We start from the raw sequence: 15,582 nt of genomic DNA on the forward strand, positions 1-15,582 counted from the left end.
TTTATGAGCATATGCTTATTGTTTTCTTCGTTTCTTTCTTTTCTTCTTTTTTTTTCTTTTCTTTTTTGTGGGGTAAATTGAGCTTGCATTTCTTTACTCCACCGACAGAAAGCAATTTCCGGCCTACCAGCTGAGTGCTGGCTCATTTTGATCCCATTAACCTTCTTAAATATATATATATATATAGTGAAACCTCTGTAAATTAATAACTTGAAAACTATACAAAGTCTAAGAAGTTTTAAATAATCAAGAGGCATCCATCTTGGGACCATGCACAATCAATCTTGCAATCTCAGCTTAGACAACGGATGTTCCTGCATCTAAAGACAATAGTAAATTGTTTTCGACATTGCAAAATTCGTTCTGTGGAAGGAATAGCCTCAGAGAACTTAAATGATCCTTTAGATGAAAAAGACATTGATGATGATCTCAAAACGATAATCAATGATTTGGGCTACCGTAATAAAATGGATATAAATTACCTATTGAATTTTTTGTGTGGAAATGATACTACAAGTTTAGAGGTTAAACTATACTTAAGCAGGTAGCGGGTTTCATTAAAATTTCGTAGTTCGTTTTGGGGGCATGACTAAGCCTAAAATTCTAATCCCTTCCTTTCTGTTTCTTCGTTTCAATAATGATGAAATAACGGATTAACGAAATTGCTTGCACGAATTATAATCTTTTGGGATATGGAAATTTAGAAATGATATTCTGTTATTCCTTTGTGAAGTAAATTTTGCAAGATACTTCCAAAAAATGTTTAAGCACCAGTTATTAGTTGTAAAAAGTTATATATATATATATATATATATATATATATATATATATATATATATATATATTCTAAGGGTGCTCCTTTGCGTAATTTTGAGTTACCATTCAATTTGTAGAATCCATATTCAAAATATGTCGTCCCCCTACACTACATTTGGAAATGAGGGTACAAATTTGGCCCTTTCTTTGCAGCTACAAATTTGATCATCTTTTGAAATCCATAATTGCCATAATTCCCAGTAAACGAAAGAGGCAAAGACATTGGCACAATCAAAATCACATATCAGTTTTTGAGATTAATTTCACAAACAATTTTAAGTATGTATAGCAAAGAATTACCTCAATTTCTATCAAAACAAATTAAAAACAAACCCTATTTCCAACATAGATGTGCAACAACAAAAAAAAAAAAAAACTATTCCCTAATAGAAACAAACCATATACCCACAAACCCAAAAAAAAAAATCAACGAACTACTAAAAAAAAAAAAAAAAAAGCTGTAGCAAACCACAAAATAGAAAATTAACAAAACTTTTTTTGTAAATGCTAACTCCCAAGAAATCTCTTTGAGCTTAGACCGTCCATTTCCAGATCTTGATTCGAAGGTCAACCTTACACTGGATATTGGATGTAGTCGCGGTGGTTGGCGCCTTTCCGGTGGGAACGGCAAGCTTGATCCCTTCACAGGTGACCTTTATTCCAACTTTCTTTGTTTTCAACCCTCCAACCTTCACTTTCACCTTAGTATTCAGCTGAACTTTCAAGGGCAAGCCGCCGTTCTGATTCTTTAAATCAGATTTTAACGTAGAAATCTGTGTAGCGTCCAAACTTTGACCTGAGCTGGAGATGACAGTTTTTAAAGTGGTAGTATTCTTAGTCCCGTGTTCGAAACTTGGGAAGGATCCATCACCAATGTCAACCCCGTCGGAGAGTACGGAAACATTGATGGGATCGTAAAAGAACTTGATTTTCTTATTGGGGTTGCGGGCAACGAGCGTGAAGTTGAATTTGGAGTTGACCCCAGTGGAGGTGAGGTTGAAGTGGGACAGTTGAAGGGAGGAGACGCTGAAGTTGGGGCGGTGGGGACGGTAGATAACCCAGAAGACGGCCCCGGCTACGGCGACGAGGACAAGGATGAGGATGATGAAGAGGGTTGTCCAGAGGCAGCAGGAACAGCAGCAGCTGCGGCTGTGGCGACGCTTGCTGAGTGATTGGGGGCGGTAGACAGGGCGCGTGGTGTTATTATAGAGCTGGCCTTTGGTGGGTGGAAATGTTGGGTTCACGGCTGCAGCGGTGGTAGTGGTGCCGTTGGCAGCGGCCTTGGCTGCCGGGTATACTCTATCTGCCATCGTTTTGGTTTAACACTCTGTTGTTCCGGTCCCTGCCTTATATGGCTTGGCTTCTTTCTCTCTTACTGCTGAACTGTATTTGGAATCGGATTTTTCTTTCTTGAATGGATAGAAATACAGGCACAAATGCTATGTGTCTATATGTAGATTGCAGGAAAGAAATGGGGAAGGAAAGAGAGATGAGGGAGAATTGGAATTTTGAGTTTTCGGGGTGGAGGAGATGGATGGAAGGTAGAATGGCAATAGAAAAGTTAGGCGGGGAGAGGGACAAGAACTCTATAACAACTACTACAAATAATAGAAGGTCCAAGCTATAATTAGCTATTCGTAACTCTTAATCTAATGGATACGTCAACAGTAATTTTTTTTTTGTTTTTTTTTAAGGATATATATATTTTTATTGATTTAACAACTTTTCATTTTGCTTTTGCTTTTACAAATTTTTATGGCAGGAATTTGGTAGAGGAATAGGACGAAGAGTAGTCACTCTTTTAACCAAACTAGGAGGTATAAAACGCGCGATGCGCGTAGGTAATTAAAGACAATATGCCCTGCCAAATTTGCTAAATATGCGTGGGTAATAGTGCTTTGTGTTCCCAATCGAATTTAAAAAAAATGTTGAAATTATAAGTTTGATTACACTAATCGTTAGAAGATGAACATGGAGTGTGCAAAGCATACATTATTTAAGAGACTGGAATAATCTGTCAAATATGTAGATTAAGGGAGCAATTAAATTTCGGTGCATTGTTCTTTTATCCAGCATGGTATGCAAAATTTTTTTTTTTTTTTGTATCTAAATTTAGAGTTAAAAGAGAAAATCAATTTACTTGATATTCAAATTGAGAACGGTTGAATAAGAGTTCATTTAAGAGGATCACTAACTAATGAAACCGAAATGAATAACATTTTGAGTGTGTAAATTTTTAAGTTCAACCCAATCTTATGCTAATTTCAGATTTGCGTAAAAAATGTCAAGCTACTTAAGTTTGAATTAATAAAATTATATTTGAGTTTGATTCAATAATGAATAAGCTTAATTTTAAAAGCTTTAGCAAATTGAATTATTCCTCAAATAATGACGTTGGTAAGATAAGAAACTCCTTAGACTGGATTCAAATGGATTAGATCCAAGAGTTTATAGTGCAATATGTTCAAAATTGAAATTTAAGATGGAAAATTAGAATCGAGTATACGTTATTAGGCGAATGCACAACGGAATTAGTCCTTTAAATTTGAATCAATACTCAAAGTCTTAAGGGTTTGTATAACATTTATTGGCAAGATTTGAAATGAATGTGCTTAGATTTTTTACCCTTGTCAAAAACAAAAATCATAGAGGGATAACAAAGTCAAAGTTGGACCTTGTTAAATTTTTTTGGCTTGAATTCTATAACTAATCCAAGCTTGAAGATAAGCTCACTTACTGATTCAATATCAGTTAATAAGGTTTAAAAATACTTTTTTTTTGTTTATAATTCTTTGGGAACAAAGTACTTCAGTATTTCTAATTATTGCTTTAGCTGTAAAATTTGGAAAAGAACATTGATTTTTTGGTGCGGATAATCAAAAAAATTACTGTTTCCAAAGTGCTATAAACTTCAAGGTAATGCAAAGACTTCAAATCCATTACGTTACATGAACAGGGCAACGATTCTGATAATGTAACTGGCTAGTGAACTGGATACGAAAAGCAAAAACTATAAACAGAAACTTAGTAGCTTGCAGGCTGAAACTTTATAAGCTGATGCTATACCTTTTTGGATTCATAACCTCTGCCTTCTGATGAACTTGCAAAAAGTAAATGAAAGCAATTAAAATTAATCCATTGCCGCATAAATAGTTGTAGCAAAGATAGATACATTTTTTGAAGAAGATACTACTGGGGAAAATAGAGCATAATCTTACATTGCATATGAACAGAAGCATTAAAACATCGAAAAGTACTGATATATTAAAATGCCAGATCATTGATACATTACAGAAATGCGTGTGATTAATTATGGCCTAATTGAGCTGAAGCTGAAAGTTAAAATGCCATGGATACATTTTTTCGATGCCTTTTCGATTGAATACAACAACAACAAAGGATGGTCAGCCCAAAGATTGGCAAATGCTCTTAGAATGCATTAACTTGAGTAGATATCACAATGTAAAATATTCATGCGATTACAATCTTCCATTCATTAATTCGACCAAAAAAGGAAGAAAAAGAAAAGGACCTAACAGTCCTGTTCATAAAAGAATTGGAACTTAAAAGTAAATGATATACGACAAAATATCCTACTACAGAAAATTTTGACCAAAAGAGAGAACACTCAGATAATTTTTCATCAGAGATACTGCAGTAGTTTACAACAACAAAGACAGACATGGATCTAGATAGCCTAGCATCCCAGCCAATCAGCAACTCAAAACAATATCAAATTGTAACTAAAAATGGCAAATCTCATGTAACTGAACTGGGGTAACAAGCAACTGCTAGTATGATTAAACAAAAGAATTAGTTGCAAAATTGAATTTCTGGCTACAGTGTACAATTTACTGTTTAAGTTTAGCGTACACTATATAGAAAAATGATAAAAGCTTCCTGAAATGTGACATAAGAGAAAGCATCACTTAGAAACAATATTTGGCAGTAGTTCTGCAATTTTACCATGATCAATACAAAAGTATGGAGAAACAAACCTAAGAGACTTATTTAAATATGTAAGAATAACAAAAGACAAATCCTGAAACAGCTACAGCTGATGGGTTTACACGCTTTTGTGAATGCAAAGGGCATAACATTCTATCTGGAGGCAGTGGAATTCCCTCCTTTGCAACCTGTTTCAAAATGAAGCAATAATCTGTGTGTGAATATCAAATGGCTATAGAAACACAAAGTTCATAAAGTCCTTTATATTTTTTCATCCCTATCATTTTCTTTCATTTTTTTTCAATTTGTGTAAGAAACCTTACCATTATACCATTTCTGCACCTATAATTGTTATTTTTTTTCCATTTATTACCATCAATGGTGCTCCCATGCAAAAAATTTCCAAGACTTGGCAATGAGTGAGCCATATGTGTCAGATAGGAATAACTAAAATATGGAAACTATTCATATGAAACATAACAATTACCATGACTTTCTCACAAGTCACAAAAGAATATCCTACATGCTAGAAAATATACAAAAGAATATCCCACATGCAAGAAAATATAGTCTTAACAAGCCCACCAACCATTCGTGGAACTTCCTACACATTAAAAGAAAATAACCTCACCTTTACCACTATTCCATCATCTGACATTCACATCAATAATGAAAGTCATGAATTTTATTCGTTATTATTATCATGACATGGGCACAAGGGGCACATGATAGCCAAGGCCTTGGTACTTGATAGCCAAGGCACATGATAGCCCTGGCACAAGTCAGTTAGAAGGCAGTACTCATTCTTGGCATGGTATGTAGCCATCAAGCCTGCATGTTTATGAAAAGAGCAAAATCCATTAATCCATCTGTTTTGGTGTAGCCAAAATTGACAGCAGCATATATATCTTTTGCATCAGAATGGGTATAGAAGACGTCAACCAGGTTAGGTGTTAGCCATATAGAAGAAATAATTATCAGGAAGACAGAATCTTAACATGCTTTCATTGAGTTCCTTCTAAGATAAGAAGAATGGTATAACTGGCAAGTAACATGCTCAAGAAAGGATTCAAGCAACCAAGCTCTGGGAAAAATCCTAATGCAGACCAAAACATCTTTTTCACAAAATACTATCAGAAGCATACAGCTATAAGCTTATATTATTTAAATAAAAAAGTGGTAGGATATGGAAGAATCTTAGCATAGCCTGCAGTTTGGACATCAAAGCCCTCATCCTGCCAAATAACAAAGTTAGAAGGATGCCAAAAGATTTGAGTCTTATGACAAGCAAATTCATTGTACCTGCAATTCTCTAATAAGTGGCAAACTACCAGTAATAGAATAGGGCTTTACATGCACCACTGCCTCTTCAGTCATTTTACATAGGACATGGAAACCAGGGGATTGAAGGTTGCAAGCAACTCCAGAATTTGCCTCGTTGTAACTTAGTGTGATTATGAGGGTAAATAAATTGTAAAACTGAATATTACACAATGAGTACCGTACTGATATGCAAAGAAAACTGATTCCATAGGACCATCACCCTACTTCCATGCTTGAAATTATAATCTCAGGGTGCAATGCAATTCACAACATAAATACTTGATCAAGGAATGTCTTTATTAGTGGAAGGCTGTTCCATCCCCTATGTGGAAACAGAAGTTCTCATGACATCGGCATTTTTTTCCCTTATGTTGTTTGCCATCAGTGCTGCCCATTCCAACTCCCAAGGAAAAAGATAAAAGAGAACCCCAACGTGATGAAGCATGTCTATGACAGGAAGCCCAAACCTAAATATCCTTCGATGAAATGCTTTCCAGTTTGCAAGAAAGATGTGGGACTTTCTTTTTTGTTTATTTGAACTTTGAAAGAGCATACTCAATTAAACTTCTGGAAAGTGGAAAGATAAGAAGTAGAAACTGTAGAAAATAAGGGAGCTTTGGTTCTGTGATCCCTCCTAGTCTCAGATGAAGCATGTGGCTTTGAGTATAATGAAAGACCATTTACAACAGAGAAGTCTTAGTTCAAGATCTAAAATGTAGAATTTATCCCATATTCATAGATTGTATCCAGGGACAGTTTTAACTTTTCTGTCAATTTACAAAAAACTTTTGCATTACATTGTTGACTGTTGGGCCTAATATGGTTTCTTGCAGTGTTTATAATCTTAGGATGTGTAATTACCTTATGCATACTTCTTCTCTGTATATCAAAATTTTCTTGAATTAGTGGATAAATGATTTTCAATTTGACAAACTACAATCCCCTTTTTCATTCCTACCAAATTTAAAGTGAAAGCAACAACCACTCAGCATGCTTCTACTAAACAAAGCAGTCGACAAAGGCATACCTTCCCCTTAGGTTTTCATCTGGTAGCACATATTTTGAAACAGGGTCCCTAGTATCAAGCTTCTCAATATTTTCATTTATGTCTTCTACATACTCCTGTAACTTCTTCAGCACATCTGATACACTGTTGAGGAGTGAATAATATATACTGTCAAACTTTTGAATTGTTACCTGAATATCCTTCTAAACTCAACTGGTAAAGCTACAGCAGACTAAGTATAGGAAGATAATTAGTTTAAGGCTAAAACATAAAAATGAAGAAGGCAAAGGAATTAATTGTGAAATATCATAATCTGATAAATTAAATCATCCACAATTTAGTAAGGAGAAAAAAGGAAAAAATTTCCACCTGTAAAATGGAGTCAACCTGCAAAAGTAAAGAGGCATTGTTAGAAGGGTTTAGAAGTTCAAGATCCTAAACAAGAATATATAAAGAAATATGTACCTAACATCCCCTGAAACTGTACATTCAGCTGGATTTGGTTAATTCCACCACCTGGATCTGTAATATAAAATGCTTATTCAGAAAAATGGAATTGGATTGGCTGCTTATGACAAGTCAAATATCACACTTGTCCGAGTTCTTCCACAATGTGATCAAGACTTACAAGACCATTGAGTTGGTTTCATTGTTGATGGTGTTGCAAATCCATAAACTTGTTCCTTAGGATGAGGAGGGAAATCTTTATAGAACCATAATTGGATCTCTTTGAGTGCTTCCATTGCTAGCTCCAAGGGATTAATAATAGCCTACAGAAAAAGAAAACTACTAAATGGAACACATTCACAGGTTCTTCCCAGTAATGGAGCATTCTTAATGTGTATGAACTTGCAGCAGTATTCCTCTTCAATCCCTCCAAGTTATTGTCCAGCTAAATTATCATAACATTAATTCATCTACAGCCAAGCCTATCCTATTTATTTTTGGTGCACTGTGATCACTTATAAAAGGTCTTTTATTCAAGGATTAAGTTATTGAATCAACAAAGACAAAATTTTTTATATTATATAATTAAAAGATAAGATGAATTCAGAAGCACTTTTTGATTTTAAATATAAAATATAGCAAACAGAATTCCATCGATCTAATTCACGAACTTATAGGATAACTATCTTACAAAATATCAAGATAAATAATAAAATACAAAGCAGAAACCTGGAAAAAAGAAAAACAGAAAGCTACAAAAAACAGAGAATAAAAAATAAATTCAAAGAAAATATACATTGACAAAAAAATAAGAAAACAAACAGATACAAAAAACAAAGACCACTTTCGAAGGAAGAAAAATCTTATAAAAGGAAACATCCAACTACAAAAAAAAAAAAAAAAACATCACGGACACCAACAAAACATATAGTTGGCCTTAAAAATCCACATAAGCAAAAAAAAGGTAAAAAATACATTTTCAAAAAAAATATACAAAGAAATAAGACAACAAACAGATACAAAAAACAAAGACTACTTTCGAAGGAAAAAAAATCTCATAAAAGGCAACATCGAACTACCAAAAAAAAAAAGGACCACGAACACCAACAAAACATATAGTTGGCCTTAAAAATCCACATAAGCAAGAAAAAGGTAAAAAATACATTTTCAGAAAAACCATCGAACAAGAAAGACAAAATCTGTACAAAAACTCATTCGATAAACCATATACAAGAAGTTCCAACAAAAAGGGGAAAAAAGCCGAAGGAAAATCAAACCAGCAATAAATTCTAACAAGAAGTCATTATTTACTTGTTACAACAAGAAGCAAAAAAAACAGTAAGAAACGCCCCCTTTTCTTTCCACCAGAAGCTAAAAAATAACTGGGAAAATAGCACAAAAAAAAACAAAAAGCATGAAACAGAACAATGGAGGCAATACCTTAAAAAAGCAGAACAAAATCAGAAATGCTTACATCATGGCCATGGATATCTGATTGAAATCATGTTTTTTTTTTTTGTGGGAAATGGAGAAGAATTGCCCAAAAATTTTCTAAAATTTAAGCGAGAATCCAGGAAACTTTAGCTTTGCAGTTGATCGGAGAAGGAGAGAGAGGTGATTGACAACTTCTTTGTAGAGGAGAGGGTATAAGTGGGCTGGAGTTGCGGCCTGGAGGGATATGAGAGAATTTTTTGTTGGAATTCTGCCTAACTGGAGCTGCGGTTTAGGGTTGAAAGGAAACAAAGGAAAAAGGAGGAAGAAATGGAGAGTAGGGAGAAGAAAGAAAGCGGCTGAGGTTTAGGGTTGAAAAGAAGACAATGGAAAAAGGAGGAGAGAGAAGGAATGGAGAGTGGCGTGAGTAGCACGAGGGCCGACGAAAAAAAGCCTGGCACGCGAGGAGCACGAGGGCCGACGAAAAAAAATGAGCCTCAGGCCGATGAAAAGAGCCTCAGACCAAAACCCCCACTCGCTCTTATTCTATATATGTTGAAAATTGTCACTGAATGGCTGATGGCTCGCGGGCCGCTCGCTCGCGAGATACTCGGATTGATCGAATTCGAATTCGAGTTCAAATTACTCGACAAAGAAAACAAGTTGAGTTTCGAGCATTATTATGTGTTACTCGAGTGCTCGTCGAATAGCTCGAGTATTTCTTATTATTTATACAATATATTAATTATGATTATGAAATGACCAATAAGGGTATATAATTTACTCCCGTCGTTCCAATTATTTAGTCATATTTGGGAAATTCAACTTTTTAAAAATAGTGGTTTGATTGTAATATTTGTGCTTCTTTTTTTAATTTTACTCCCATAAATTCAAATTTTAAATTTGAATGGTAACATACATATGATTAGAAAAAAGGGTTATCACTGCTCGATCGAACTCGAATTCAAACTTGAGTAGTACCCTTATTCTTCGAGTTTGAGCTCGAGTTGGGTGCCACTAGAACTCGACTAGACTTGAGAGCACCCCTCACCACTTCGACGCAAAAATTGTCACTTTTGTTAAAAACGTGTTTTGTTCAATTATTGAACATTTTCTATAGCGGTTACCGAAACCAAAATTTGTTATTAAGAGTGAGTAATCAATGTAGTGTATATAATATTCGAAAATTGGAAATTTGTTTAACTTATTTTTACATATGTTGACTAGAAAAATCGTGCATTAAGCTTGATCAAACTTACTAGTGGCTTATGCAGAATGATAATAATATGTAAATTTGGAAAACAAAGTCAAAGAGAAGATTGAATTGAACAGGGCATCTGAATTAATTCTCTCTCTTAAAACGTTTTAAATAGTAGCTCAAAAAATTGAAAGATGTGTGATTATTATCTTAAATTGAAGTTGTCTCCACAAAATTTCATACTAATGATGACGCATTTATGAGCAAATCACAACCATAACTCTTTATCTCTTCCTTTTTTTTTTTTTTTTTGATATACTCTGAACGTGGAGTGGACGCTCCTCCGCAGCAATTGGACATGCGATTTGCAGGGGCGTTTCCCCATCACCAACTATAGTGAGCTTATGAATTGTGAGGTTAAGACTTTGTGCGGAATCCCCATCATATTTTGTGTGTGGAAGCAGTTGTTAACCACGTGTGAGAGCAATCCATCGTATAGGCGCTCGACTCCCCATTTACGCCCGCACATCAAACCAATCTAATTCGCATCACTGTACTGAAATTTGAGATTCTACTACTTTTCGTTGTAAACAATAAAGGAATCAATATTCTATATATACTGACACATACTTTAAATTTAAATTTAAAATCTAAAATTCGCATATATATCATGCATTCAATCGTAACAATAGATGCACTGTTAGTCAGTCAGTATATATAAGATTTACTCAATAATAATAAAAAAAAATCTTTTGCTTTGCAGGCTATAGTTCTGGCCTAAACAAATCATAGCCCCGAAGACTTAATGCTACTAATCTACTTCATTCACCAAACTTAACTTCAAAATAACTCCTTATTCGTACAAAATGTTGTATAATGGTAAACAAGAAATCCACAAATTATTCGCACTCGAGATCAGTCTCAATAATACGAAACAAAGACAAATTCAAAACATATAAATGATCAAGCAAAGCTTAATCGATCCAACTAAGCTCAAGTCAACCACAGTCCCTATGTTAGGGTTCAAATTCTCCGTTCTTTCTCCTTGCGTCTTAAATCTTCTTACTCCTCATGTGCCAGGGAAAAATTATTTGAAAAAAAAAAAAAAAAAGGTCCCTACGTTAGGATGTGCTAAAATTTAATATTGCATGGGGCAAGAATTAGTGGGATAGGGATGGTGAAGGGTCCATTTGGTGGTGTGATTTTTCACGTCTTAAAGTGCACCAACGCAATAAGTTGGGCAAGGGAAGTAGGCAATTGGAGAAGTACCTGATCTGATCCGATGAAAGATTCAAACAATTTGATTTACTAATAATGAAGTTGGAGGGGAACCCAACACCATCCACGACCTAATTTCTGAGTGTTCTTGTTCATGTAACTTGCTTTTGCAAGCAATTTCTACGACCTTGTTGACTGAATGAATAGTAGGCATTTGTTTATTTAACTAATAATTTACCATTCATATTGCAACCGCGTGATAATGCCTTAGTGGTTTGGGTTCTCCAGTCCAGTGTTTACATACGGCAGGCAGTTCTTCTTGATTTTCTAAGATAAACCGTGTTCATCTTAGAGCGCGTGTCAACTGTCAAGATAATAAATGGTCTTCCTTTTTCCTTTTTCCTTTTTTTTTTTTTGGCAAAAATCTACTTATGCGTTGCCAAAATGTGACTTCGATCATGGGTATGTGGATTGCGATTTTCCTCAGAAAAATTGTTTGGTTTTCCGTGAACATATTTTTCTATCACCTTTTTATTTCACATATATTAAATTGTTACAGTAATTTTTCTACAGAAAATCCAGAAAAATGCATTTGGAGCAGCATTTTTCAAAATTAGCAAAATAAATTCTTTGATATTTGTACACCCGTTGTTTACTATCAAACCCCCCCCCCCCCCCCAAATAAACAAAAAAAAATAATAAAAAATAAAAAGCCTAGTTACTCAATAAAATTCTCAAGTTATTAGTCTACCCTGTTTTCAGCTCCCAGTTTCTGCCCCCTAAATGGGCGGTCAATAATGAACTTAGATAGTATAAAATGTGCTAGTTGGATCTAAAGACCAGGTGTGCTTAGAAAGGGTCCAATGGGAGGTAATTTTAATATATTGAGGACCAATTGCTTGAAAATTGAAGTCTTTTAACTAAGCTTGGAAATTTAACTTTAAGCCTTATTTCAGCAATTTGCTCCTTATTGGTTCTTTTGGCAAACTGGCTTCTTACTTTTTATACTGATTTTGACGTTGATGATAGGAACTTGTCTTTGACTAAGCAAAATACATATATATGTGTGTGTGTTGGAAATTAAATTGTAGGCTGTTGTCTTTTTTTTTTTTTTAGGTTTTCATAGGATGGCAAAGGAATTTCTCTATAACAACTTGTACATTTTGAATAACTCAGCACTTTGGGTTTGCCATGTTGGACAAATATTGAACCGCATGTCACAAACCGCAATTCCGACATTCTATTGTGCCCTGCATAATCATCGAAAGGATCTTGGAGACCCACCAAAGTACGAAAGTCAGGATCTTTCAGAAAATGGATTCCTATTCGAAGAGTGCATGACTGCATAGATAAGCTCACACTAACCCGTCAATTTGGGATCCAATTCGAGATTTTTCTTGAGAGGTATCGTGAAAGAATTGGAATTCCTCTTTCCTACATAAAACACATTATGGTTACCTTGTTGCATAATTTCTTGCCATCAAGCAGGACTATAGTACAAGTAAATCATTTTCTGCAAGTTCAAAACCGAAATAACGCATTAGGACACAATGAATGCACCATTACCATTAGCACTTTTCATAAACTTCGTCCTAGAAAGGGAATACTTTAAAAGTCGAACCAACGATCTCATAACTAATTCCTTCAATTATTGTCTAAAAAATAAAAAATCGGAATAATGTTGTTCTGACATGGATATGGTATGAAATTATATGCCTGCCAAGTTTACTCAACCTGATAGGGAAGAAAATTTTTTTTAAAAATGCTGGGCTGCCGGTGTTAGTCAGCCCGGCAGCCAAGCTGACAAAAATTTTTTTTTTTTTAAAATATGATGGCCTTTGCGTGCATCTTTGATTCCTTGTTTGCCAGTAATTAGCCGTCTTTTAAATATGATGGCCTTCGTGGTCAGCTTGGAGGAAATTCACTTTCCCATTTCCGAAATTCCCGGGTTCTGCTGACGATGAAGAAGAAAAAGAACCATTGAAACCAAACCAAGTGAGTAGAAAACTGTGGCCTTGCAAGCCGAAACCATACCCGTGTCAGAATAATATAGTTTCGTTTTTTTATTTTTTGGACAATAATAGATGGAATTAGCCTTTCCCTCATCATGTAACAGGCAAAATCGAATCTACTTTATTCTGGTCTCCCAAGTGGAACAGGTGTCCGTTTTTCAGCACTAAGTATGGGTCTGGACCTGCAAACGCATTAAGATTTTAGGTTAAGGACTGGACATTAGACAGTAGGCTTAAGTGCTTTTTGAGGAAACCAGTAAGTGAGCCCAATATGTGCTGGACCTCAAGTGATTCTGTTCAAGTTAGACTGCAGTACATACCAATTGGACAGAACCAACCGAAGGCTCACAATTGAGTAGTTCCGATCTTTAAAGATTCAATAGTTCAGATTGTACTTTATTATTTCATCAAATTGTGCGGTACAATTTGGACTATTGAATCTTTAAAAATCGGATCAATCCAAATTGTGGCCCCAAGCAGAAGGATCAACTGAACCCATGTTTGCTTGCCCGGGTTAAATCCCCTAACCTGCTCACTGCTGAGTGCTGAGAGGCAGTCTGCCATTACCTTGCACGGCCTGGAGTCCTCCAAATGTCAAAAGAACAAAAGAAAAGGAAAGATTGAAATGGCCCATTATTAGAAGAGAAGTTTTTCATTTCCATTTCCACCCAAAATAATAATAATGAAATCGGATAAAAAATTATGGAGAAAAAGATTCGGATCCAGCATTGGAATGAAATCGTAAAAGAGAGCAAATAAGGACTAAATCGACATTTTTCAGTTAAATTGACACGATTAATGCATTTTGAAGTCCGAGATCCTTGGAAGGATAACAAAAGGGCATCCTCTCAAATTTGGATGGAATGCTACTATTGTTTGTTTGATCTAGCAAATACCATGGTACCAAAATGTATTTTGGGGCGCGTGTATTACGCTTAAATGCACTAAAATTCTTATGATGCACTCGACAATTTCTTCTGCTCAATAATACTCTTCGGGAAAAGTGACCCTAGAAAGAATACAAATCGACAAAAAGGTTGTCAGTGTAAATTCTAGGATAGGAGGAGAACTACGCAATAACTGAAACTGGCTCAGCCAAAATTGCCAGAAAGATACCCAATTCAGTTCAACACGTGCTCAGTTACACCTATGCGGGGCAGGGCAGCTGTCAGATCAACTGTCTCTGAAAAATAATGTAATTTTTTTTTGTACGTTTTGTAATTCTATATGCTAAAAGGAAAGTGCACGCGGCGTATCGCACGAGTGCTTGGTACCGGTGTTTAGATAGATAAATTGATAAGAAATAGTCATGAAATATGACAATTCATGTTTGAAATTATGCATGTGAAAAGAAAAAAAAAAAAGCAAAGTGTATCATATAACCTATCTCGCACCTTAAAAAGAATCAGTTAATAAAGAATCTGTGACATCACAAAATCCATAATCCTCCCACTTCCAGAAAATGTTTTCATTTTCAACAGAAACAAACTCCTATTAAAAACCAAGGTTTAAACTTGTCAATTCTCTATCTTATAAACTTAACAGTTATCAGATGCCATGTGACCTCCTTTTAGCTCAGGTAAACAATCCGTCCAAAGTTGAAGAAATAATTTAAAAATGGAGGAAATAAGCCTAGGCAAAATCTAGATAGTATTTGTACGGACAATAAAAAGTGAAAAAAAGATAATAAGAACGAAAACATATCTAAATTTAGACAGACCCTAAAAGGAGATTGCATGGATAGATAATGGATAGATTTTTCATGGCAAAATCTAGATGCCACGTGTCGTGTGGTTTGCATGTGTTTGTGTATTTTGTACGTGGTGCAAAAAAGATTTCAAAATAAGTTCCCAATCCAAAAATATCAATAAGTCTCCATAAATCAAAGATTTTAATGTACCGTAATGAAGACATTTTAGTAAACATACTCAAACACATGCTGGCCTAAGTTGTACCCAAAAGCTTTACAAAAATCCCACATTTCTCAAAAGTTCATATCCATGTGGTTGAAATTTCATTCATTTTTTTATCAAAACTCAGTCTTATATAGGATAAGAAAATTTATTGTACATTCTTACAGCAGAGGTGTGATATTCTGTTAATGTTCACGTGGATTCTATATGTAATAATTACGTCTTTATTGTGAAATTTTACTAAGCAATTCACATAAAATTATATTTTAT

General features: G+C 34.9%; 1 protein-coding gene and 1 long non-coding RNA gene across 5 annotated transcripts; both read right to left on the bottom strand.

Moving 5' to 3' along the window:
- Positions 1–1,038: 1,038 nt before the first annotated feature.
- On the bottom strand, positions 1,039–2,421 carry LOC140005864 (NDR1/HIN1-like protein 6). Its single transcript, XM_072046999.1, has one exon. It carries the CDS (start codon positions 2,124–2,126, stop codon positions 1,350–1,352), a length of 777 nt encoding a protein of 258 aa, XP_071903100.1. The 5' UTR covers positions 2,127–2,421; the 3' UTR covers positions 1,039–1,349.
- A 2,195-nt stretch (positions 2,422–4,616) lies between these two features.
- LOC140005865 (uncharacterized) lies at positions 4,617–9,548 on the bottom strand. 4 transcript variants are annotated; one of them, XR_011813406.1, is made up of 6 exons: positions 8,981–9,548; positions 7,722–7,863; positions 7,559–7,615; positions 7,463–7,480; positions 6,067–7,237; positions 4,617–5,999 (listed from the first exon to the last, which is right to left on the bottom strand). It is a non-coding gene; the product is annotated as an uncharacterized lncRNA (long non-coding RNA). The 4 variants fall into 4 exon arrangements; XR_011813405.1 differs by having other exon boundaries at positions 4,617–4,952; positions 5,396–7,237; positions 8,981–9,508; XR_011813404.1 differs by having other exon boundaries at positions 4,617–7,237; positions 9,015–9,499.
- Positions 9,549–15,582: the final 6,034 nt, after the last annotated feature.

This window comes from Coffea arabica, chromosome 4e (genome assembly GCF_036785885.1).
Source record: "Coffea arabica cultivar ET-39 chromosome 4e, Coffea Arabica ET-39 HiFi, whole genome shotgun sequence".
Taxonomy (NCBI): Eukaryota; Viridiplantae; Streptophyta; class Magnoliopsida; order Gentianales; family Rubiaceae; genus Coffea; species Coffea arabica.

What these genes read in the sequence shown, in the direction of transcription:
- LOC140005864 (XM_072046999.1), bottom strand. Translation starts at nt 2,126, where the DNA reads ATGGCAGATAGAGTATACCCGGCAGCCAAGGCCGCTGCCAACGGCACC.